The sequence below is a fragment of the Sciurus vulgaris genome (assembly GCF_902686455.1).
Source record: "Sciurus vulgaris genome assembly, chromosome: 5".
In the NCBI taxonomy this organism is placed as follows: Eukaryota; Metazoa; Chordata; class Mammalia; order Rodentia; family Sciuridae; genus Sciurus; species Sciurus vulgaris.
In genome coordinates this window covers 115,469,842-115,495,173 of record NC_136465.1, presented here as the reverse complement: position 1 = coordinate 115,495,173, position 25,332 = coordinate 115,469,842, and the positions used below count along the sequence as shown (strand labels likewise).

General features: G+C 47.3%; 2 protein-coding genes across 9 annotated transcripts; one reads left to right on the top strand and one right to left on the bottom strand.

Annotated features, from left to right (window-relative positions):
* Positions 1 to 1,121: 1,121 nt before the first annotated feature.
* On the top strand, positions 1,122 to 19,160 carry ITGB7 (integrin subunit beta 7). 4 transcript variants are annotated; one of them, XM_079140851.1, is made up of 15 exons: positions 1,123 to 1,247; positions 6,601 to 6,804; positions 8,936 to 9,137; positions 9,226 to 9,396; positions 10,099 to 10,340; positions 11,159 to 11,317; positions 11,639 to 11,734; positions 11,894 to 11,983; positions 13,323 to 13,469; positions 13,721 to 13,914; positions 14,223 to 14,446; positions 14,660 to 14,879; positions 15,019 to 15,227; positions 15,538 to 15,698; positions 15,938 to 19,160. In XM_079140851.1, the coding sequence occupies exons 2-15, from the start codon at positions 6,604 to 6,606 to the stop codon at positions 16,016 to 16,018; spliced, it is 2,397 nt and encodes a 798-aa protein (XP_078996977.1). In that variant the 5' UTR covers positions 1,123 to 1,247; positions 6,601 to 6,603; the 3' UTR covers positions 16,019 to 19,160. The 4 variants fall into 4 exon arrangements, 3 of the variants coding, with proteins under 3 accessions (XP_078996977.1, XP_078996978.1, XP_078996979.1); XR_013763946.1 differs by lacking the exon at positions 15,019 to 15,227 and having other exon boundaries at positions 1,122 to 1,247; XM_079140852.1 differs by lacking the exon at positions 11,639 to 11,734.
* Positions 16,715 to 25,237, bottom strand: ZNF740 (zinc finger protein 740). 5 transcript variants are annotated; one of them, XM_079141002.1, is made up of 6 exons: positions 24,904 to 25,237; positions 22,221 to 22,370; positions 21,797 to 21,886; positions 21,206 to 21,329; positions 20,795 to 20,913; positions 19,576 to 19,801 (listed from the first exon to the last, which is right to left on the bottom strand). In XM_079141002.1, exons 1-6 carry the CDS (start codon positions 24,910 to 24,912, stop codon positions 19,712 to 19,714), a joined length of 582 nt encoding a protein of 193 aa, XP_078997128.1. In that variant the 5' UTR covers positions 24,913 to 25,237; the 3' UTR covers positions 19,576 to 19,711. The 5 variants fall into 5 exon arrangements, with proteins under 5 accessions (XP_078997126.1, XP_078997127.1, XP_078997130.1 ...); XM_079141003.1 differs by lacking the exon at positions 19,576 to 19,801 and adding an exon at positions 19,808 to 20,514; XM_079141000.1 differs by lacking the exon at positions 21,206 to 21,329 and having other exon boundaries at positions 16,715 to 19,801.
* Between the last annotated feature and the right edge of the window lie 95 nt (positions 25,238 to 25,332).

Below are 25,332 nucleotides of genomic sequence, written 5' to 3'. Positions count from 1 at the left end.
CTTTGGGGCCAGCAAGAGCCCACCCAGGGAAGGAACCCCTCTTCTCCAGTTGTCTCCTGCTGGCAGCGATGCTCCTAGGATCCATCTGACGTTATCGAGCACCTGCTAGAAGATGGGCACTTGGCTATGTGGTGTGGCTATAGCAGTGAGCCTAAGAACCAGTGCCAAGGGGGGGCCTCTTCTGGTAGCGGGTATAGCTCCTATGAACATAGACCTAATGTCCAGGTCCCTCTCAAAGTTCCCTGTGTTCAGGTGTGGGCCAGAAACCAATCCCATTTATATTTCCACAACCCATTCTTACAGGCTTCACCCTGTCTTCACCCTCCAGCTGCCATTCCTGCACTCTGCTTCTTTGCTGTCCTGCCTTCAACCCTTTCCCAGTCTCCACTACTGTCTTGGCTCCTCCGCCCTCCATCATATTCTCCAAGTCTGGCTCCGTGCCTCTCTCTCCAGCTTTCCAGCTGTCGGATCCTTACGTTTTTCGAAGCTGTTCCACCTGCCTCCATTCCTTTTCACTCCTGGCGATTCTTTTATCATACCCTTAGTATGTGCCAAGTACTCTTGTAAGCAATTGGTACGAATTATTTAATTCAATTCTCAGTGATCCTAGAGTTCCACTTGACAGATGAGAATTCCTGCTAGTAAGAAAGAGCCAGGACTTGAACTCAGGCAGTTTGGTTCCAGAGCCCTTGTAGTTAAGCACACTAAGATACCGTGGTCCCTGGGTTTTCAAAATGATCAAGTCTCTGACTTCCTCCTCTCTACAGTACTTTCTGGTCCCATATTCCTTCCTATATGAGGAAGTGAAGAAATCAATTTTGGAGGGAAGCAGACCTAGATTTAAATCTGAGACCAGCTACTTACTAGCTGCATAATCTCAGGCAAAGTTCTTTACTTCTTGCCTCCAGATCTCAATCTCTGCATCTGTAATATTGGTGTTGGGGGTGGGGAGGGGGGCAGGGGTACTAACCCCTAGTTAATGAAATTGCTGTGACCATCAACTCTAACTTGATGGTCCAGCACCTGACAGGTGCTCAATAGATGAGCTTTCTCTTTCCAGATCTCTGCATCATTCATGCTCTTGGCCCAGCCCCACCCCTATCTGCTCCACCTTCTCCTAGAACAGCCACCCCAGCCACCCCTAAGATTCCCCCACCCCAGGGCGTGTCACTTCCTCCTCTGCAGCCTCCAGACCAGTACACAAAGGCTGCTGCTGCCACCAGAGGAAGGCTGCTCTGCACGCACCTGTGAGTACTCGGGCACCTCCCCCCACTCTCCCACTCATCTCCCAACAAGCCTAGGCCCACCCGGTCCCAATTGCTTAAGAAAGTTCTGACTTGGACACAGGGTTCTTTCTCATCTTGAGACAGTTTGTGAATTCTTTTCTGCATTCCCTAGAAGTCCCCTGTCCCTGTTCCCTCCTCTAGCACTACCACCCCATCTCTTTCATCAGGTTCCTCAGAGTGGGGCTGGATGGGGATGATGTTTGAGTGCTATTACTGTGATGCCTGTCATGAGCTGAGGGCTACACCAGGGTACGCTTCTCCCCACGTTACCCGCAGCTGCCATCCCTGCTGTCTCATGCTTTGTCCCCAGCTCTGGCTTCTATCTATTTGGCACCTTGGCCACCAATTTCATATTCCTCGGAGACTGTGGCCCAGCAGCTCAGCTTCCCGCTGGGAACAGAGAGGGTTCTGCTTGACTTGGGAGGTGTGGATGGGTTGGGAAGAGGCTCTATTTCTCAGCTGCTAAAGGGCACTCACACTGGAACATTCAGTGTGGCCTGGTTCTCTAATACCTAGTGACAATTTCATCTTAAGTATTATGTCTTCTCCAAGAGGAGCAGGTTCTTTTATCCTTTAATCAGTATCAAACACATGAGGCAAAGACAGTTTCTGAGTCAATTTATTGTAAGGTGTACAAAGCAAGGTAAAGCAGAAATAAGAAAAGGAACGTGTGAAAATGAAGGGAAAAGTAGATATAAGAAAATGACTCCAACATAGAGTACTAGTAATGAACTGAACACTGTGCACGCATGAGAGAAACTGTCCAAATGTCTGAGGGACTGGTCCCCTTGAGGTGGCACTCATGCAGGCCTGAGATGCTGTCAAGTTACTAACAGGGAAATCAAAGAAAGAGCAGGGCCTGTTCACTGTTCACTTGAGCACAGCCTTCAGTAGCCCATGCTTTTTCAGAGTGAATACCTACAAAGGGTGAAGTCACAGAGAGATGTGTCTTAAATGGCAGTCTGAAAGCACTGTTATTTATAGTTCAAGAAGGTGTATTAACTTGGCTTCCAGAAGTTAATTTTTGGAGGAAAAGTTCCTGGACACAAACTCTCTCCTTTGCATATTGGCACATAATTGTCGATACAGCTGTCAGTCAGCAGTCACTTTGTGCATTTGCAACTTGTGTTACAAGAGAAAGCTCAAAATGGAGTTAGTGCTGTCAAAGCATAGTCAAAAGACCAATTTACAGGCTGGGGAGGTAGCTCGGTGGTAGAGTGCCGATCTAGGCTGCATAAGGTCCTCGGTTTGATCCCCAACATTGGGGAAAAATTTATTTAGATTCAGAATCATAACACAGTAAAACGCTCATCAAAACAGAGCAATGGGGTGTGTATTGGAGTCAGAATCAAGTCTAGGAAAATGGGACAAGCACTTGCTCCCAGGGAGAGAAGCAAAGACCAAAGGAGACCCACAGCAAAAGAGAAATGGGATTAGGTCAAACTTGCCAGGGCCAGTGGGGAGAAGACAATTTGTGATGGCACTGCTGCCAGAGTTGGAGGGAAGGAAACAGCAAGACCAAGTGCCAAGTGGCCTGTCTCTATCCCTGCTCTGCTTCCTGTTCATTGTGTGACCTTAGCTTACCGTTTGGGGATATAGGTTTCATTTTCCAAAACGAGGGGTTGATGTAGAAGAGTCTTCCATTAGAGAGTAAAAGGAAGTAAACAACTATAAAGAAGTAAAGAAGAGCCATAGAGAGATGGAATCAAATTGTTGAATAGGAAGGACAGGGAGCTTGGGTCCCCAAGGAGGAGAGAAGGGGGAACAATTGAGAGGAAGAAGAGGAGGGCGTCCAGAGTCCAGGTTCCCCTGTGGGGAAAATGAGTGGGCTTGAGGTCTCCTCTGGGTTTGTCCTATCCTGGGAACCAGTATGGCAGTGGGGACCCACCTGTGAGATGAGTCAAAGCTGGGTTTTGTGGGGCAGCATCTCCAGCCTCTCTGAGCACAGCACACAGTGAGCAGGGCTGAGGTTACACTGACGCTGAGCCCTGGGCTGGCCGCTCCCAGAGGGGTGGAGGCTCTCTCATATCTTGCATCCCCCTGAGGTCACAGGGTGGGGAGCAGGATGGGGATGTTCAAAGCCCTAGCACCCCACCCCTCCCCACAATCCCTGCAGAACATCTGGACCTGAGTTGGCCCAGGCTGAGGAGGACGCACATGCTTCATGGCAAGGCATTAGTTGACCTTTCTCTTTGCTGCTGATGGCAATGTGAACTGGTCCAACCCCCAGGGAACTTATGTATACTCACTGATATTGACAAGCACTCACCAATACTGCAGAGGATACTTATCTATTGACCCTGCACATCCTCTTCCAGGGATTTATCCTACAGATTAACTTGCACAAATGTGAAATGATAACTACATGACTTTTCCTTGCAGCATTGTTTGTCATAGGGAACAATTAGAAAATATTTATTTAATTAATTAATGTAGGGCTGGGGATGTGACTCAGTCGTAGAGAACTTGCTTAGCATGTGTGAGACCCTGGGTTTCATTACTGTTACCAAAAAAATAAAAAAATAAAAAAATAAATTAATTTACGTGTATGTATGTTTGTGGTGTTGGGGATGGAACCCAGGGCCTCACGTATGTTAGGCAAGCACTCTACCACGGAGCCACATCCGTAGCCTCCAAACAATCTCAATGCCTGTAGCTAGGGACTAATTAACTATGATATGGTGTACCCATGCAATGGAAATATAGCTGTAAAAGTAAACAAATTTATCACAACTATTTTAAATCTATAATTTGTGTAACCATCATTATTAATTTCAAAACTGTTTCACCACTCTCAGAAATAACTGTCCTCAGTTAAGCAGACACTCCCCATCCTGCTTCTCCTCTGACTCTGGTAACCACTAATCTACTTTCTGTCTCTATAGATTTTCCTAGTTTACATCTTTCATATAAATGAACTCAAACAATAGGTGGTTCACCTAGCATAATAGTTTCCAGATTTATTCATGTTGTACATGTAGCATCCCTTTTTGCTTTTTATAGCCAAATAATATTCCATTATGTGGATATACCACTTTTTGGTTATCTATTCATTTATGCACAAATGTACAATTGTTTTTTTTCCCACCTATTGTGAATAATGCTTCTATGAACTTCGGTCAATACACAAGTTTTTGTTTGCACATCTGTTTTCATTTCTTTCAGGTATATACTTGAGAGAGGAACTGACAGGTCATAGGGTAATTCTGTGTTTAACTTATTGAGGAATGAAACTGTTTTCCACTGTGGTTGTACCAGTTTACAACTTACCAGTAATATATAAAGACCCAAATCCCTATCAACATGTTATTTAAAAAATTTTTTATTTGTTATAATTGGTTATAAATTATGTTATTTTTATTTTTTAAATTTTGTTCTTAATTTTTGTATGAGGTAGGGGTCTGACTTCTTTTTTTTTTTTTTTTTTTTTTTGGGTGGTGGGGATCGAACCCAGGGCCTAGGCAAGCACTCTACCGACTGAGCTATCTCCCCAGCCCCTCATTCTTCTTCTTCCCAGCACCATTTGTTGAAGGCTATTCTTTTCCCATTGAATAGTTTGTCACCCTTGTCAAATATCAATTGGCCATAGATGGGTGGGCTTATTTCTGGACTCTCAATTCTATTCCATTGGTTTCTACATCTGTCTTTATGCCAGAACCATGTTATCTTGATTAATGTAGCTTTAAAATAAGTTTTGAAGTTGAGAAGTGTGAATCCTCCACTTTGTTCTTGTTTTTCAAGATTGTTTTGTTTATATGGGGTTCCATGAAATTCCATATGAATTTTATGATCAGCTTTTTCATTTCTTGTGGGAAAAGGCATCATGGGATTTAACCTTTTTAAAAATTAGAACATTATAGTTATACACAGTAGTTGAGTTCATTTTGACAAAAATCATACATGCAAGGACTTTGATTTAAATCCTCTTTTCCCATCTTTTCCTCTTCTCCTCCCTCACCATCCATGGATTTAACTTTTTGATTTTTGAACATGTAATGAACTGTATTTTTATATAATTTGAGATGGAACCCAGGGCCTCCTGCATGCTAATCATGTAATTACATACTGTACCACTGAGCTACAACCCCAAATAAGTTGTTTAAAAGCAGAAATTTGCCTATTTTGTCTAGAGGTCATTCCAGGAATTTCCAGGAATCACCTTACACCTAGGGTTTGCCACCGAACCAGATTCCCTGTGTACAAAGCACAGAAAAGAGAGAACAAATTTTTTTGTGTGTGTGGTACTAGGGATCAAACCGAGTCTCACACGAGAGGTCTACTACCAGGTAGGTATACTGCCATCAGGTGGGCTATACCTACCCTGCTTTCCCCCAACGTTTTTTTTTTTTTTTTTGGTACTGGACACATTTTACCACTGAGCTACACCCCAGCTCTTTTTGTCTTTTATCTATTTATTTTTGGTACTGGGGATTGAACCCAGGTGCACTTTACTACTGAGCTAATCCCCAGCCCTTTTTATTTGTTGTTTTGAGATAGGGTCTGGTTAAGTTGCTTGGGGCCTCACTAAGTTGCTGAGGCTGGCCTTGGACTTGGGATCCTCCTGCTTCATCTATCTAAGATGCTGGGATCATAGGTATACACTACTGTGCCTGGCTAAAAAGAGAAAATTTTTATCAACCCTTTACCTATCCTTCCTCTTTTATTACAGACCTTCAGAAAGTTCTTGTAGTCTACCCATTCCTCTTGCTACCATGTCAAACAAGTGAGACTGCTCTCCCCTCACCCTCCCTCAACTGCTCCAGCCTTCTTTCTTTTCACTCCCACTTACTGACCCTCTTCCCTTTTTGAATACAAGACTATGAACTCAGCAAGTGCTGTCAGATAATTTATTGAACTCCCTCATTTTACAGATGTGGAGACTGAGGTCTAGAGAGAAAGCCTGACATGCCACACAGCCAGTGAATGAACAAGACAGGACAGAATCTGGTGTGCTTACTATTTAGTTTTATCTCCACTATAGCTTGAAATCTTGGTGAAGACACCTGCGTGTAGTCCTCAGTGCCCCTAGACACAGTCCCCAGACTCTTTCTCAGCCCCCTTTGTCACCTTGCCACATGAAGTCTGCACACAAGAAGGACAGGTCTTCTCTGAAGCCCCCATCCCAATCTTGTATATACCCCTTCTTACCATTTTTTAAGAAACTGCTGAATTCACAGGGAAATATGAAACAATGAGGAGAGAGGAAGACTTGGGATAGTTTTGAGAGTGGCACCCCACAAGTTAAGTTTAGAAGACCCAGAGCTTGGGAGTCTTCCTTGAGGACCCATGTCTCCTACTTTACATCCTATTACAGGCAATGGTGGTTTTGTCGATGGCTCTTATTTTCCTGCTGGCCCTGGGCAGAGGTGAAAGCCAGGTGGATATCAAGAGCTCGTCTTCAGGGGAGGCCACAAAGCTGGGAGATCCTGACCTGTTTCTGCCAGGGTCTTGCCAGCCAGCCCCCTCCTGCAAGAAGTGCATCTTCTCACATCCCAGCTGTGCATGGTGCAAGCAACTGGTAAAGATAGACCTGTGGCCGTTGAACCATGTGTATTGTATGTACAGCTTGGATAAATGTGTGTGACTGTGTGGGCACATGTGTGATTTTATTGGGTATATTCTGCAGTCTCATGTGTGACTGAGTTTTTGCACATAGAACTCCTGCATGTGACCATGTGGGTGTGCATCTACGTGCATACACATTTCCTGTGCACATATAATTATGTCTGAACATCTGTTTATTTGTGTATATACGGAGAGGACTTGTAATCATGAATTCAAAAGAGGATGTGCTTGTGGGACTTCACGCTTGTGTATGTAGAAGGGCCTGCTATGCATGTACACATGTGAGAAAGCATATTGCCAATTTGGACTGACAGAATACCATAGGCTCTGTGACTTAAGCAATAGGAATTTATTTCTTATAATTTGGGAGGCTGGGAAGTTCAAAACCAAAGTGCTGGCTGATTTGGTTCTCATTCAAGGGCTCTCTTCCTGGTTTGCAGACTGACCACCTTCATGTTAGCGCCTCATGTGGTGGAGAGATAAAGAAATGAGTTCTCTCTCTCTCTCTCTTTTCTTTTTTGGGGGGATACTAGGTATTGAACTCAGGGGCACTTGACCACTAAACCACATCACCAGCCCCTTTTTGTATTTTATTTAGAGATAGATTCTCATTGAGTTGCTTAGCGCCTTGCTGACGTTGGTTTTGAACTTGGGATCCTCCTCCTGCCTCCGCTGGGATTACAGGCGTGTGCTACCATGCCTGGCTGGTGTCTCTTCTTATAAAGCCACTAATTCCACTATGAGGATCCTACCCTTATGACCTCACCTAAACCTAACTACCTCCCAAAGGCCTGGTCTGCAAACACAATCACATTGAGGGTTAGGGCTTCAACACAGAAAATTTGTGTCTGACTGGGTTTCTGAATCTGAGTCTGGATGGGGTTTATTATGTTCTGAGTTGTATGACTGAGCAAGAGGATGAGAAAGTTTCCAAAGGGGTTTGAGGTGGGAGAGGGGGAAGGAGTGGGCAGGAAGGCTTGAGCTACCTACCTAAGTGACCAAGGAGGATGCTGGGGAGTATGTGGTCTCCCTCGCTGGTCGACCAAGGCTGTTCTTTGCTCCCAGTCCTGGGGATTTGAACCCAGGATCACTTTATTGCTAGCCACATCACCAGTACTTTTTATTTTGAAATAGGGTCTTACTAAGTTGCTGAGGCTGGCCTTAAACTTGTGATCTTCCTGCCTCAGCCTCCTGAGTCACTGGGATTACAGGCATGTGTCCTCTGGGCCCAGAGGACAAGGTTATTCTTTAGAACTTAAAGAGGTGGGCAGCTCACAGGAGAGCACTGAGGGCTACCCCAGATGGGGGTGGGAGCAGAACTGTCTCAGAGGAAGATGGAGAGTTAGATCAGTTCAGGCCCTGGGTAAGAGATGAGGGAAAATCATGGGAGTCAGCTACAGATGCTGAGGGCCTAGGAGAAAGGCGCACAATGAATATCGGAGGACAGGAAGAGTAGACATAGAGTCAGATCTGTGGGAGGTAGAGGCAGAGGTGCGAGGCTATGGCTGTGGAGATGAGGCTCTTGGGACAATAGGTTCTGTGTCTGCCTCCTCCAACCCCCAGACCTGGCACCCCTGCCAGCTGAGAAGCCGCTCTAACCATTTCCTTCCCCTGCGGCTGCCGAGCTGGTGCAGGGGTACCAGATACACGCGGGAAGGGTGTCTCTTCTTCTGTCCCTATCCTCCTTCCCAAACTGTGGGTCTTAGCCTGACCGCCTTCCCATTTTGATCTAAGCAGGCTGGGCCTTTAGACTAGGAGGTCCTTTTTAGTGTGGTAGCAAGGTCGCTGAGATCTCAACAGGAAGTCTGTGGCTGTAGGGGAGGGGTAGGGTGGGTTGCTGGGGGAGGGGAGAGTCGAGATAAGAGGGAGAACTGCTATAGGAAGTGGGTCTGACAAGGAAGAAAGGGCCGCAGTTCAAGGGTAGCCTTGGAGGGTAAGAGGAGGGGAGGGAAGAAGAGGGGCTCATGGGGTTAACAGAGCGGAGCTGAGGAGTGACTAGAGGCCACCAGGTTTGCAGGGTGGTTCTGGGAGTGGGGCTGAAGGGCTGTGTGGTTCGGGGTCCGAAAACCTTCCTTGTGGCACAGAACTTCACCGCCTCGGGCGAGGCGGAGGCGCGACGCTGCGCTAGACGAGAGGAGCTGCTGGCTCGGGGCTGCCCGCGGGAGGAGCTGGAGGAACCCCGCGGCCGGCAGGAGGTGCTGCAGGACAAGCCTCTCAGCCAGGGCATCCGCGGCGAGGGGGCCACCCAACTGGCGCCGCAGCGGGTCCGGGTCGTGCTACGGCCGAGTGAGTCCGGGCGGCGCGGCCGGGGCACCTGTCTGGGCTGGGGTTCGAGTGCGCTCGGCTGACCCGCGCCCCTTCTTCTCCTGCCCAGGGGAGCCCCAGCGGCTTCGGGTCCGCTTCCTCCGGGCCGCGGGTTACCCGGTAGACCTGTACTACCTCATGGACTTGAGCTACTCAATGAAGGACGACCTGGAACGCGTGCGCCAACTCGGGCACGCCCTGCTGGTCCGGCTACAGGAGGTCACTCATTCGGTGCGCATAGGTGAGCTGGTGGCCGGCCCCCACCCTGCCAGCCCTTGCCTTTGCCTCCAGCTTCAACAACCTCGTTAGCCTCCACCAACGTCCTGGACTCAGAAGGGCCACCACCACCTGCCCTCTCCAAGTGTTTAACAGACCTAGCCAGGCCACAAGATCCTGACTTCTCTACTGAGACACCTATCATCAAGGTCAGAGCTGGAGGGGACTTAGGGTTGACTGTTCACTGGAACCCCTCACTTTACAGGCGGGCTAACCGAAGCCCAGAGTCTGGAGAGATTGTTCAGACAGATGCCCTGGACCTAACAACCCAGTCACTGTCCTGATGTCACCATCTCAACCCAGTGACTCTTGGACAAGGCCTAGATGCCACTGTTTCTGCTCCACATTCCATGTTCATCCTTCTCGGCTCAAGAGCCCTGTGTCTCCTGCTGCTCTACACCCTCCACTCTGGTCTTCCTCAGCCTTCAGGAAGACCTAGTTCCCCTGTTGTGTCCTCCTCTTAGTTTCCTGCACCCCTTACTTCCCTGTGACAATGGTTCCACCCCTTCACCTTTGCTGGGTACTGGGTCCTCCCTCCTATGCATACCGTCCCATCAGCTCCTCTGAGACCATCACTTTCTTTCCTTCCCTTCTGAGTCCTCACCAATGACTCCTCCCAGCCATTCCCAGTGACACTTGCTCAGCCTTCATGTTTATCCCCTCCCAGGTTTCGGCTCCTTTGTGGACAAAACAGTGCTTCCCTTTGTGAGCACAGTGCCCTCCAAGCTGCGCCACCCCTGCCCCAGCCGACTGGAGCCCTGTCAGCCACCCTTCAGTTTTCACCATGTGCTGTCCCTGACAGGGGATGCTCAAGCCTTTGAGCGGGAGGTGGGGCGCCAGAATGTTTCTGGTAACCTGGACTCACCTGAAGGTGGCTTTGATGCCATTCTGCAGGCTGCCCTCTGCCAGGTGAGAGGTGGGACCGGATCTCAGTCTTGAAGGATTGCTTGGGGCTAGGACTGTCCTCTTATTTATTTTTTTTAAAATATTTTTTAGTTGTCAATGAACCTTTATTTTATTTATTTATATGCGGTGCTGAGGATCGAGCCCAGTGTCTCACACATGCTAGTCAAGTGCTCTACCACTGAGCCACCTGAGCCACAGCCCCAGTCCCTATGGTTGGTTTTCATTGTTGTTTGTTTTCATGGTGCTGAGGATGGAACTCAGAGTCTTGCCAGTTCCAGGCAAGCACTCTATCACTGAGCTACACCCCCAATATCCTCCAGCTTCAGGGGGTGCCATTCATATTGTCATTGTAGTTTGCTTTATTTATTTATTTTTGCAGAACTGGGGATGGAACCCAGGGTGCTCTGCCACTGAACCACATCTCGAGTCTTTTTTTATTTATTTGTATTTTTTATTTTGAGAGGATCTTGCTAAGTTGCTGAGGTTGGCCTTGAACTTGTGATCCTCCTGCCTCAGCCTCCCAAGTAGCTGAGATTACAGGTGTGTGCCACCTGTGTCTGGCTGTATGTTTATTTTTATAATTGTCTGGTGGATTGGAGTAAAATATCTTGAGGAAGAGGCACATTTTTCTAAATCACAGGGAGCCCTCCACTAACCCTGTTTTGGGGACTGCAGGAATGGGGGGATAAGCAGGGAGCTGGAGGCAGGGAGTTGGACATCAGATGCAGAGGGAGGCAAGCCACATCCTCGGCTTACAGGACTAGCTAGGGTAGCTCAGGAGCCATACCCAGGTGCATAGCCCCCTCCTTCCCACATCCTAGGAGCAGATTGGCTGGAGAAATGTGTCCCGGCTGCTGGTGTTCACTTCAGATGACACATTTCACACAGCTGGGGATGGAAAGTTGGGTGGAATTTTCATGCCCAGTGATGGGCACTGCCACTTGGACAGCAATGGCCTCTACAGTCGCAGCCCAGAGTTTGTGAGTACCCTCTGACCTCCCTACCTGAGCCACAACTCCTCTCCTTCCAGGCACCCCCATTGCCACCCTGCCTCGCGTTCTTTGCTGGTGACCATCCTTTAGATACCCTGCTGTCTTCCCTAGCAGTCCCTCCTCTCCATGACCCCAACTGCTCAGACAGGAATCTTGTGCCCTCCACTCCTTACTTCCTTCCTGCTTTGCCAAGCCTCCAGGCTCCTTTAGCTGGTGGTACCCTAGATCCCAGATTCCTTGGGATGAGGGTACGTAGTATGTTTTATGGGAGACCTGTGGTGCTCACCTTGTCCCCACTTCCTGTCCCAGGACTACCCCTCTGTGGGTCAGGTAGCCCAGGCCCTCTCTGCCGCAAACATACAGCCCATCTTTGCTGTCACCAGTACTACACTGCCCATCTATCAGGTGAGAGTTGTCTGAATGCAGACCACCCAAGTCCACTCTATCCTTTTTCAATTCCCCCAAAGACCCATTCTCTGCTCCCCATATGCCTCCTTTCAGCCCCTAGGAGCCCATTTTCTCAGATCTGTGTGCAAACATTTTCTTCAAATCCTCCTAACTCAGGAGCTGAGTCAGCTGATTCCCAAGTCTGCAGTCGGGGAGCTGAGTGAGGACTCCAGCAATGTGGTTCAGCTCATTATGGATGCTTATGATGTGAGCACCAGGGTGGGAGGGAGACTGGCAAGGATGGGCACAAGGGAAAGATGGAAAGGGGTCTTCAAGGTGCAGTGGCAGAACTAACTAGACATGATCACTTTGTAGTTTTACCATTCCGTGCTCTTTCCTACAGTTTACACATGGCCGTCATTGGTAGTTCACTCATTCCCCCTCTCACATTCACAAATCTTAAGTGTCTGGAATGGCCTTAATTTGAGATCCTCCTACCTCAGTAGCTGAGCCCTGCTCTGGGCAAGGAAGGACAGTAACAATCCCTGAACTTTTATTTCATGGCAAGTGCTGTCCTAGTGCACATACTATCGAGTTTAACCCCATGTGCTTCCTAACTGTTTTACAGATGAGGAAACAGACACAGGAGGCTAAGGGCCTTGCCCAAGTTCACATGGATAACAATGAAAGGGATGTACATACAAAATGTAAGACTAGAGCCTGTGTTTACTGTTTATAAACAATTCAGACAGCTGGGTGTGGTACTGCACATCTGTAATCCAAGCTACATGGGAGACTGAGGCAGAAGGATCTCAAGCCAGAGCCCTGCCCAGCAACCCCTTCTCAAAATAAAAAATAAACAGGGCTGGGGCTGTAGCCCAGTGATAAGTACTCCTAGGTTCAATCCCCAGCACCAATAAATAAATAAATAAATAAAAATAGAAAATAAAAAGTAAACAATTTAGAACCATAGACTTTTTGGGCTGGGGTTGTGGCTCAGTGGCAGAGCACTTGCCTAGTACATGTGAGGTACTGGGTTTGATTCTCAGCACTGCGTAAAAAAATAAAGTTATTGTGTCTATCTACAACTAAAAAGGAAAAAAAAAAAAAAAAAAAGAACCATAGGCTTTTGCAGGTGGAAGGAACCAATGAAAGTCTTAAATGTTAAGTATCTCTTGGGCTCAGGTCATAGCTCCACATCTAGACTGTTGGCCTCTTGATGACAGGGACCATTTTCTGAACAATGGCAAGAAAAAGTTTTGAGACAGTGTCAGATTTCTCAGAACAAACTCAGTGATGAATCTACCCTTTCAACCTCATATGCACACTGGTTATGTGTCCTGGTTTGGGGTTTGACAAACAGGGTCACTGCATGTTTATGGCATTTGATCAGCCCCTGCAGTTGCCATACTGTGGTAGAGGCCTCTGGATCCTGGGTAGTCTACTTACAGTTCTCCTTCCTCCAGTAAGGTCTCCTTCCTGGGCAGAAGGGAAGGAGCCCAAGGGCAACAGAGGGCAGGGTTCTGACAGAACTGGTCATGACCAGAGAGGGCAGAGGTTGGGATTCCTGCCTCCATCTGGTTACTTACTTCCTCTCTTACCATAGAGCCTGTCATCCACTGTGACCCTGGAACACTTTTCACTCCCTCCTGGGGTCAACATCTCTTATGAATCCCAGTGTGGAGGTTCTAAGAAGAGTGAAGGTGAGACTGAGGACCGTGGACAGTGCAACCACGTCCAAATCAACCAGACGGTAAGAGCCAGCCAGGACAGGCAAAAGGAAGGAAGCCTACCTTGCAAAAGCAAGGTAGTCTTCCACCTGTCCTTTCTGAGGGGGTTCAGTGAGTGCCTTCCCCAAAAGAGTTTCTAGGAGATGGTGTTAGCATGATCCTATCCTTTAATTTACTAAAGGATAGGATCTGCATGATTGGCGGGTTTGGGGTGTGTTATACACACGAGCATGTGTGTATAACTTACTCTGGTTCCTGCCCACTCTGTCCTCAGGTGAATTTCTGGGTTACCCTCCAAGCTAATAACTGCCTCCCAGAGCCCCAGTTCCTGAGACTCCGAGCACTTGGCTTCTCTGAGGAGCTGACTGTGGAGCTGCACACACTGTGTGACTGTAACTGCAGTGACACCCAGCCCCAGGCTCCCCACTGCAGTGATGGCCAGGGAGACCTTCAGTGTGGAATATGCAGGTGAGTCTCTTGGTCCCTTTACCCATCTGGTTCCTACAAGTGACCATCCCTTGTGTTCCTCTTTGCTTCCTACCCTCCCACTGGGATCTCCTCGACATTCCAGAACTGAATGCCATGCTTTTGTGCTTCCTGAATACACCCAGGCTTTCCCCTCAACAGAACCTCTCCATTTTCCCCTCCTTCCACACTTCGTGCTCCACTGTACCCTGCTATCTCTCTCCAACTCTTTCAAGGACTTGGGTTGAGGATCCTGGGAAAGAGAAGTCAGGAAATTGTCCAACTCTATCCCCTTGGCTTCCCCCTTCCAGCTGTGCCCCTGGCCGCCTGGGTCGACTCTGTGAATGTTCTGAAGCTGAGCTGTCCTCTCTGGATCTGGAATCTGGGTGCCGGGCTCCCAATGGGACGGGACCCTTGTGCAGTGGGAAGGGACGGTGCCACTGTGGACGATGCAGTTGTAGTGGACAGAGCTCTGGGCATCTGTGCGAGTGTGATGATGCCAGCTGCGAGCGACATGAGGGCATCCTCTGTGGAGGTACCTGGAGTTTTTGGCAGAGGGTGGGGTCAGAGAGGGCCTCCCAAGGGCACTCTGGGAGACTCAGGGCACTGAGGGCAAGTGTCCAATATTTTGGTATATGAATTGGAGGCTGTGTCAAGCACACTTGAGAGGGTCTGGGTGCATGTGCTGGTATGTGACAGCCAGTTGTGTGTGAGGATGGTTGTCACTCTGTGCATGGCTCTACCCTAGGCTTTGGCCACTGCCAATGTGGAGTATGTCACTGTCATGCCAACCGCACGGGCAGAGCATGTGAGTGCAGTGGGGACATGGACAGCTGTGTCAGTCCTGAGGGAGAGCTCTGCAGTGGGCATGGATACTGCAAATGCAATCGCTGCCAGTGCTTGGATGGCTACTATGGTGCTCTGTGTGACCAGTGCCCAGGCTGCAAGACACCATGTGAGAGACACAGGTGAGGCTTCAGGTCTTGCATCCTGAGAGCAGGGGCTCAGTGGGGCTTGCTGAGCACTCCTACCAGCCTGCTCTTCCAGTGGGGTGTGGGAGAGCCAGTAAGTAACAGTGCTTAGCTGCTAACTTATTGGTATTCACAGGGACTGTGCAGAGTGTGGAGCCTTTGGGACAGGTCCCTTGGCTGCCAATTGCAGCATGGCTTGTGCCCATGCCAATGTGACCCTGGCTTTGACCCCTATCTTGGATGATGGCTGGTGCAAAGAAAAGACTCTAGACAACCAGCTGTTCTTCTTCCTGGTGGAGGATGAGGCTGGAGGCAGAGTGATGCTGAGAGTGAAACCCCAAGAGAGTAAGTGGGTGGGGATGCCATGGACATGCTAAATGGATCCTGGAGAGTTGATATGCAGGGTCTCAGAGCTGGGGATGGGATGTGATAATAACAGAAAACCAGGGTGGATTTTATGCAGAGCTGTAAATAAATCTAGTGCAAAGGCAGAAGTGATGGACCAAATGATGAGGCTGACCCAGGCAGAGGATAACCTTGGACCTGTCTGGATTCCATTTGCTTTCAGTGAGAGTTTGGGAGACAGGACTCATTGTGGGCACCTGCTGAACTGTCCCTGTGCCTCTAGAAGTCTATATTGTTTCTTCCCCCCCAGAGGGAGCAGACCACACCCAGACCATTGTGCTGGGCTGTGTAGGGGGCATTGTGGCCGTGGGACTGGGACTGGTCCTGGCTTATCGGCTTTCAGTGGAAATCTATGACCGCCGGGAATATAGTCGCTTTGAGAAGGAGCGGCAACAATCCAACTGGAAGCAGGTAAAGAGATAGCTTCCTATCCCACTGGCTGGATCCCTTTCTTGCTGTCTACTTCTCCATAACACACTCAGCCCTTACTTCCTATCTAGGTGCATCCTCTGCAGACTTAACCAATCTCTCTGCTGTCTTCCTTCAGCTCCTAGGATCTTGCTCAAGTTCTAGGTTGGGCTCTTAGGATTAGGTAAATGGGAAGAGGAATCCTAAGGTTTCCCCTCATAATTTGCAACCTTTTCTTACAGGACAGCAATCCTCTCTACACAAGTGCTGTCACCACCACTATCAATCCCCGCTTTCAAGGAGCAGATAGTCCCATTCTCTGAGGGGGAACAAATCTTACCTAGGGCTTTTCTCTCTGGGATGACAGTGGGAATTGGAAAAGGGGACAATTATCAGGCAGCTATCTAAGGAACTAACCTGCTGGTGAGAAGTTGTGGCCACCCGACTTCATTTTCAGAGTGATACTCAGCTGCTCCTACTGCTGTGACCGTTTTCCACCTCAAAAAAATAAGGTCTCCTACTCAAGTATACAATAAAGTTTTCCCTCAGACTGTAGCTGTCACTTTGCTTAATCCAACCAAGGCCAAAATAATTGTTCAGCCCAGGCCTCAGCAAAGTTCAAGTCCATTCCTCCTCTGGCCACCTGAGGGCAGGAAGTGGCTTGGGAACAATTGGTTCCAACTCCAACAGCCAGAAGGGCCTGGATTCTCAGGTGACCAATGATGCTAGGCAGAAGGAACCAATCACACTGACGCTGCTTCTTCTAGTGTCTGACATTCTGTCCTGCTGTCAGAACAGATGCAGCTTTTACTTCTACTTTTTGCTCCTCTGCAGGTTTTTTAAAAGTGGCTTATAGGATACTGGAAGTTGTGGGTGGTTATATTGGGGAGAGAAAAGGAAAACTACTAAAACCACTCTAGCTCCCAGTAAAAAACCACTTCCCCCAAAAGACAATCTTCCCAAAGAGGAGATGGAATGTAGAAAAGCCCCATTATTTTTATTTAAATATCCTAAATATATCACGAAGGAACATACACTGCACTTTAATGGTAAAAAGATACAAGTTTATAACATCTTATAAAAACTACCATTTAAAAGTGATCTTGTTCATTGGATAGTCCCCACCCCCATAGCAAAATAAGTATATTAAAAAAAAAAAAAAAAAAAAAAGTGGAGAGGAAGGATAGGAGGGGGATTGTTGTAAGATAAAAACCCCAGGGACACAGTAGAGGCAAAGAGCATCTGGGAAGAGGGCTAAAAGCTGTGGTGGGACTCCACTCCTTTAACCCTCCAATGTCAAGCTGTGGGGCACAATCAGTAGCTAAGTGAAGAAGAGAGGCTGCTGGGGGTGGACGGAAAAGATGAGAAGGGCAGGGCTGGTATGGCCTGATGCAGGAGCTCACCCAGGAACTGGCACTACTCTTTCCTAGGTTCTCCAACTCCATATCCTGGTCTCTGAGAGCCTGCCCTATCTCCATTTCCCCTCACTCCAAACACACCTGAGGCATCTTTCCAGTGCTTGGCCCCAGCCCTGCAAAGGAAGGGTGGGGTATTGGGTCCAGGAGGCTTTGCAACAATCCCAATTCTATGGGTTCCCTGGGTTGTGAGGCTCCTGGGCCTGTGAGTGCTCACTCCTCTCATCCCTTTGCTCATCTCTTCACACATCCATTGCCCCACATCAGCATGTGGAGTAACCACCACTCCCAAGCAGGAATGACTCTGGTGTGGCCACCTGCACTGCTCACAAGCTCCCTCACTCCCACCCACCCAGACAGGTGGCCAGGTTCGAGGTATGTGCGCATGTGGAGTCGGGGCAGGGCACATTCTGACCTAGCACACATTTGAACACAAAGGAGCACAGGTCACCGATGTGATTCTCTCATTTGAAACAGATTAGGTCCAAGTGGCAGGGAGAGAGCTCTGACTTTCAAAAAGACGGCTTTCTCAAGTTATCTTCATTCCCAGAGCTGAGGAACAGAAAAATCCCAGTCCCAGCTGAACCCTCTAATGGGTAGGGGGCTGGCCCTTGTCTTGCAGGGATCATATCAAATGGGAATGTCAGTATAAAGCTAGGACAACACATGGTGGGAAACATATCCCCGCAAAGGTCTCAGATGCTATGCTGGAAAAGTTAAAGGGTGCCAGGTCTCCCTTTTTTCCTGAAATACCCTTACCTCAGGGATATGGAGGACCCCTGCCCCCAACCCCTTTGGAAAAGGTAACAGCCAGGAGATTGATGCCTTTGTTTATTCCCTAACATTTTTTGGGCAATGAAACCATACTTCCTGAAAGTTTCATTCCAGATCTCCACTGACAGCTTGGTGCTCAAGTTCACCTGGTCTCCATGATTACACGTAAGATAGTGCCCTGTCCCCAAGGGTCAATGCAGGCCACATGGGGTCAACCAAACTCCAGAACCTTCCATAAGGATCCTTTCTTTAGCATAAGGAGGGTTTTGTTTGTTTTTATTTCACCTTCGAAAATTCATGTTCACAAGCCCTGGCTTGGGTTAGAAACATCCTAACCACCATCCTATTGAATCAGTCTAAAAAAACCTCCTCTGGAACAAAGCCTTTTTGTTCCCTAAGAGTTTCTCAGCTCCTGCCTGGACCCCAAGCACCCTTTAGGTCTGGACAGGAGGCTATTTTATGCACACCCTCCCCTAAGTTGAGGGCCAAAGAAGGGTTTGGCTCAACAATATGCCATCTCCTCCAAGCACACAAACACGAGCACTCACATACCACTCTCATCTGATCACTTTCTTGGGGGTGGAGAGTGCTGGTGGAGCATAAAGGAGCAAGAGTACGGTTAAGAATGAAACCTAAAGTAGGTTTCTTCCTGCAGTCCTTCCTCTGCAGCATCCCTCTTTCCCCATCTTTGTTGGTAGGAATGGTCATCAAGAAGGGAGCCAAATTCTTACTTCTTTGGGACATAAGACCACACCCCTATCTCCTCTACCTGAATACAGGACTCAGGAAGGAAGAACTGCTCCTACTGCTTAATAGTCACGTCAGGACCCCGATTCCTTTGTTTCTTCAACTACTGTTAGCCAATTTGGGACTAGTCTTGGGTTGTTCCTTAGAGGACACAAGGAGAGAACCCACTTTAACATCCATGACTCCCTGCTCAACACCCTCTGTCTAGCTTTAGGAGTCAATGACAGTGAGGTAGCCATAAACCATATACAAGACCAATTGCCCAGAGAGAAGGAAAGGGCTTCATGGGCCACTCTCACCCAAGTTTCCTCCAGAAGGCACTTGAGCTGACCCCATCATGTATGGTGCAACATGGGCCATTACAACACCCAAGGGCACATTCTTGCTTTTGAGGAGGTAAGTGGTACTCTCCACTCTTCTTGGACCCAGCCCTTGTCTGCTCCTCCCACCATCTTTACTTTTGTCCCTACAGTGTATAAGAAAGCCAAAGTAAGCTCAGCTGCCATCCCTGATCCTATTCTCCTTCAAATAGGAGGTGAGGTGCAGGGCTGTGGAACGTCGAGGATCTACTGTGACTAAAAACTCAATCGTGGGGTAGGGCTGGACTAGCCAACAGTCCCTGCTTTTGGACCAGGACTTTAAGCCTCCAGATTACCTGTGTCCACAGTTTACCTGCTGAAATTGCTTTCGGATAAACAAAGACAAGAACACAACAAACAAATCCCCTTCCCCAATCTTTTCCATTTCAGCTGCCAGCTGGAGTCCAAGGTTGTGGGAGCCACACTTCAGTCTTGGTCCTGTACCTTGAGTCCCCACTTTTGACCTCAGTCAAGGGTCCAGGGACTAGCTTCCCTACCCAGGAATGCTGTAGGAACTTCCCCGAGATACTCATAGTCTCAGATTATTTACAGAGCTGAGGCTCTGAAGCCACTGTCCCGACGCATTCTTCTGGTCTCCTGGGTCCACTCCTCCAGGAGGGGGACAGGTTCAGATGGGGTGGTGGTGGGACCATCAGACCAGAGGGTGTGCACTCTTCTGTAGATTCTTCTGATCACTCCCACCACCCAGGGCCCCTTGCGCCTAAAGAGAAAACTGCCCATCGGAAGTCTTCGACTGGCACCCTTGGCACATCCGTTTGTGTCTGAGTAATCGATCTGTCCGAGAAAAACACTGAGAAGAAAGGGGGGAGAAACTCAGCGGCCCATTAACATGCTCCTTCACCACACAGAAGGCACAAGTCACATTCCACATCCCCTCAGCATATGCACAGATGGCACAAGTGCAGTGTTTAAGAAAGCAGGTGCAGGAGCCAGAGTGCCTGGCACCAAATCCTGACTACCACTTAGGAGCTGTGTGACCCTGGCAAGTTATTTCACAGCCCTGAATCTGTCACTCTTCTATCTGTACGATGAGGCTAAAAGTACCTACTCACACCATAGCTGCTTTGTTCATCAAATATTTACTGAGCGTCTATCTCAAAGCAGGTGCAGTTCTTGGGGCTGAGGACAGGGTGGAGAATGAGATGGACAGAGTCACTGCCCTCATGGGACTTTCATTCTAGTGTTTGGAAGATTCCATGTAAGAGTGTGAAACAAAGCTTGAAACCTAGCAAAGCATCCAGGAAGTGTTACTACTATCATTCTCATCTCTTGTTCTTGTCTTGTTTGGTCCTGGCATTGACATTCTCATCAGATCAGATGCTGACCTCAGGGCAAAGATTACATCTCTTCCTCCAAAGTGCAGGAGCTCTCAAGTTGGATTGAATCCCGGCTCTGCCCTTGATCTGCTGTGTCCCTGGGAAACTTAACTTCTCTGAATCTCAATTTCCCCATAATTGAAATGAGGACGACACAGCTACTTTATGGAGTTAATGTGAAGATTTACTAAAAAACAAACAAAAAAAATCTATGTAAAGTATGTTCTCACAGTGCCTGCACAGATTAAGTGCTCAAGAAAGGCTATTATTACTTTAATATTCTAACAACCCCTTCCCCTAAGCAGCTGCATAAGGGCAGAGGGATGAACCTCATTCTGAGGTGCTAACTCTTATGGCAAGGAACACCGGGTGGCCTAGGTCAGGCAGGAGTGGGGCTGGCCCTCATTCTTGGGGAAGGAAATTTATGTGTGGGGCTGCAGTGGGGCTGGATGACATGTGAGCCTTACCTGATGACACCGTTCACACTGGTAAGGCTTTTCACCACTGTGTACACGCTTGTGGCGTTCCAGGTGGTACTTCTGAATGAATCGCATATCACATATATCACACTCAAATGGTTTCTCACCTAGCCCAGGTGGAGACAGAAGTGAATGTCAAGAGGTGTATGTGGAAGGGACAGGATTCCAGCTATCTTCTTAAGAAGTCACCTAAGCTATCATATAGTGGAGGAGCCCCCAAAGCTGCTGGTCTCAGTGACACCAGAAACAGCTATGCCATCTTTCTACCTCATTCACTTATTCATTTCCTCCATTTCTAATGCTTCCCCTGTAAAGTAAACCCAACTAGACAGCTATATCTCTTCACAGAACAAAAGTTATAGGCTGTTCTCCCCCTGTGAATACAAACAAGAGACTTACCAGTGTGAATAAGGATGTGCCTCTTGAGGTGGTAACTGCTCCTAAAGGCTCCAAAGCAGTGTTCACAAATAAAATTTTTGGGAATCTTTACTTGAAAAGAACCATTTTGTTCCACTACCACCACCTGGGGGCAACAATCAGGCATGTCATGAGGCTATCCCTCTGCCCTCTTCCTAGAGATCATTCCACTCTGGGTCCACTTTCAGCTGCTGGAGGAAGAACCTCTCTGATTCTATCTAAAGATGCCACTGTCTCCCACATTCCTCAGGGTTAAGAGCTCCTCTGGGAAAGGAGGTAGAGTGGGTAAGATGCCTGCCTTGTCACACCCAAGTCTTGAGTATGACTTGAGCTGGAGTTGGTCTGTCCCTGCCACAGGGAATAGTATTGGTCATGCTCCTCAAACTGCACCAAAGATGTTCCAGCAAGGGTAGACATAACTACTAAAGTGGACTCTAGGTGAAATCAGGGGACACACACTGGCTATGAAGGATGAAAACATTTAGGGAAAGTTCCAGGGAGAGTCACAGTGGAAAGAAAGAAGATTAACCCATTACTAAACTGTACGGTTTGGGGGATTACCCCATTACCTGCCTTTTTAACAGTCTTTTTTGAGTGAGAAGCCTCAGCCAAGTTGTCATCATCTTTCCGGTTCCGGGACTTATCACTGTCTTTTCGGTGGCCCTTTGAAGACAAATTAAACCTAAACTCACAGTCCATCTCAGAAAATAAGAGACCAGATACTGCTTTCTGACAATTTATAAATGACAATTAACCACCTGCTCCAAAGGCTTAGAAAAAGTACTCATCTATTTCTATGTACCCTGGTCTCAAGGGATTACTGTACCTAAAGACCTTCCTCAGTTCTCTAAAATACCCACATTCATTCATTCCCCAGCTATATTCCCTTTTCCCACTTCCCTAAACGGAAGCACTAAGAAATCAAAGCTTGATGTCTCCTGGCACAGAGCTTGGGCCACCCGATCCCCAAGCACCACAACGGACTCAAGTGCTGTACCTGACTCGAGCACCTCAGCACATCAGGGCTACCTGCCCGCTCGCCATTCTCGGCCTGCTTGCTGGCAATCTGGCTCAGCATCATCTTCTTGCTGGCTGCAGTGGGAACCAAACTCACACCTGCTAGGCCTTCACAAGCCAGGAGACTTGCCTAAGTTGAAAGGAGAGGAGGTGTCAGGTCACCTGGCAAGGCAGGGCAAAAACAGGCTGCCATCCTCTACAAGAACTGCCTTTTACACCCAGCTGCAGACAAACTGATTCTCTCCAGGGAGCAGTCCTACTCACTGCCAAACCCTGCTTCCTTCAAGAGTCCTCCAACTAATTTCACCAATGCTAGTTCCTTTTCTATTGTCCCTCAGCACTGAAACACACATCACATTAATAATCAAGTAGTATTAACACTTTTGTCAGTAGTACTGTGCTAGGTAGAGTGTATGTGGCTACATGTTACTTTGAAAAGTATTTCTAGGCCTTCACAGTGAGTAGATATAATGTCTGTCAAAATTACCCACAGAAATGGGCAATGCCTAGAGGACTTTTCTCATCTGTTTCTCAAATGACCTCAATTTCAGAGTCCATTTCTGATTGGCAGATCTTGCTGGTGCCAACTATATATTCTATGAGATTATTTCTCCCTTTAGATTTAAAAAAATTTTTTAGATGTTGATAGACCTTTATTTTATTCATTTATTTTTATGTGGTGCCTACCAGTGTCTCACATGTGCTAGGCAAGCGCTCTACCACTGAGCCACAACCCCAGCCCCTCTTCCTTTAGATTTTAAATTTCTTAAGTGTTGCCAGTTATAGCAGACATAAAAATTAAACTACTTGGAAGGATTCTGGAGTTGAATATACAATTTCTTTTGACCCTTTAGGCCATTTATATGCATGCATACCCACATTTTTTCATATTCTCTGCTCTACATAAAGTTAATGAGTTACTTAAACAAGGTATATTTAAGCAAATAATCTGTTTTCACTGCTTTCATTCCTTTTTTTTTTTTGCGATGCTGGGGATTGAACTCAGGGCCTTGTGCTTATAAGGCAAGCACTCTACCACCTGAGCTATATCCCCAGCCACTGCTACATTCTTAAACTGACTTAGTTTAGTCAGCACTTGATATATGCTTCTCTTATTGACAAAAAACTTAAATGGTCAGGAAACTCCCAAATTTATAAGGAAATTCCTTTCTTTATAAATGATCAGTGTGGGATCCCTTCTCTCACTTTCAGGGAATTTGTAGTTAAAGGCCCAGAGTTAAAAATCTTAGCACTGCTGTTAGTACTGTAATCTTGGGTAAGTTACTCCACCTTTTAAGTTTCTCAGTCCCCTTAAATAAATAGTGCCCATTCTCACAGGGTCGATGAGAATCAAACTAAGATGTAAAATGCTTAGCAGTGCCTAGTGCAGAGTTTAGTGAATGGTAATCTGTGAAGGCAATCTTTTCAAAATAAGAGTGAACCCAATGTTGTGGAGTGGACTGCAAACAGACAAAGGAAGAAGAAACCAAAGGGTTCCTACTCTGCAGGGAAAGAGGGAAGCTGTGCATGCAGAAGCAGCTGGAAGAAAGCCAATTACACTATAATCAGGCTGCCATCCTGGTGAGACTGGTAGGGGAGGTTCCCTGGAAGAAAGCTAGAAGCAGCTCTGAGAATGTGTGCACAAAGCTTTTCTATCCAGATGACTGTAACAGTTTATTTGGTCATCCTGTCCCTCCAATCCATCCTCCACTTACACAATGACAATTACCTTCTAAACACAGTGATTTGATATTACTCTGTTGCTTAACATTATTTAGGGAGGCCTCATTCCTTACAAAATAAGGTCTAATTCCTTAGCAAGGCATAAAAGGCCCTGGGGCCATACTCTGCTTACTTCTCCAGGAAAACATCCTTCCCCATCATTATCTACCCTATCTTTCAAATGATCTCCCATTTAAATCCTTGCTTCGTAATTACCAAACTACTTGCACACCTATACCTCATCACATTCTCTCATACTCTAAGCCTCTGTCTACATAGTACCCGCTATCTGATTGTCCTTCTGCTTGTTAATCTAGCAAAATCCTATGCATTCAAGTTTCATCTTCTTCCATCTAGGCAGAAGTATCACTCTGCAGTGTACATACCTCTGTTTTGCACATTCCTACAATCAACAGTTTCAGTCTCTATTACAAGCCAGCCACTATGCAAGGCATTGTGAATATAAAAATAATAGACTGTCTTTCCATCCCTTCCCCCCAACCCAAGTAGCCTGGAAGCTTACTGGGGACAAGAACAATCTTATTCATCTTTGTATTCCCGGCACAATGCCTTGCATGTAACAGGAGCTCAATAAATTCCTGTTGAAAAAAACAAAAACAAACGAAGCATTCACCAGACTATGTACTCCCTCATGCCCCTCAGCACTTAATGTACCAAATGCACACTGAGTACATGTTGCTTTGCAAATGCCCCATGAGTGCCTGTGATGCAGTATAGCCTACCTCCTTCATTTGACTGGAAGCTCCCTGAAGGCAGGGGCTGTGGCCTGTCTCCTTTCCTTCCTCTAGATCTCCCCCTGGTGCTTAATACAGAGCTTGGCTCACTGGGTTGGTCAATATTGTTGACTAGGGCAGCATTCAAGAGTGAAACTGCAAAGAGACTTCCCAGTGATCTTGAAGGAGGACTCTAGAGTTTTTTACCTGAGCCATGCTGACTTTTCACTTAATGCAACCCAAAAGTTCAGGAGTTCCTTGATCCAGCTTTCCTTAAGACACTGCCTTTTGAAGAACTGTCACCAAATCACGGTAATGGCTCCTTCATGTCCTTTCAGTCCTGCTGCCATATTGAACTGCCTTTGTCTTTCAAAAGAACTTTGTGTCCTCCAAAGGGAAAACAGGAGTTCCAAGATTCCTTGGTTTCTGCCTGGCTTCTGCCTATTGTCTGAAGAAAAGAGAGTGCCAGTCTTGGTTTTCCAGTTGAATTCTCTTGATTTAGCTCTTGATCTCTTCCAGAAACCTGAAACCAGATAGGGAGATGGGGCCCTTAAGTGCAACATCCTCAGGCCTTAGAGTGAGGAGGAGCTTAACTTTTTTTTTTTTTTTTGCTGGGCACACACTGAATCTCAGAGG

What these genes read in the sequence shown, in the direction of transcription:
- ITGB7 (XM_079140851.1), top strand. Translation starts at nt 6,604, where the DNA reads ATGGTGGTTTTGTCGATGGCTCTTATTTTCCTGCTGGCCCTGGGCAGA. An exon ending in CCGGGTCGTGCTACGGCCGA is followed by an intron (nt 9,138 to 9,225) that starts GTGAGTCCGGGC and finishes TCTCCTGCCCAG; the next exon opens with GGGAGCCCCAGCGGCTTCGG. An exon ending in CTTCAGTGTGGAATATGCAG is followed by an intron (nt 13,915 to 14,222) that starts GTGAGTCTCTTG and finishes TCCCCCTTCCAG; the next exon opens with CTGTGCCCCTGGCCGCCTGG.
- ZNF740 (XM_079141000.1), bottom strand. An exon ending in CAAAAAAGACTGTTAAAAAG is followed by an intron (nt 20,914 to 21,796) that starts GCAGGTAATGGG and finishes CACCTGGGCTAG; the next exon opens with GTGAGAAACCATTTGAGTGT. An exon ending in AGTGTGAACGGTGTCATCAG is followed by an intron (nt 19,802 to 20,794) that starts GTAAGGCTCACA and finishes CTTTCTTCTCAG; the next exon opens with TGTTTTTCTCGGACAGATCG.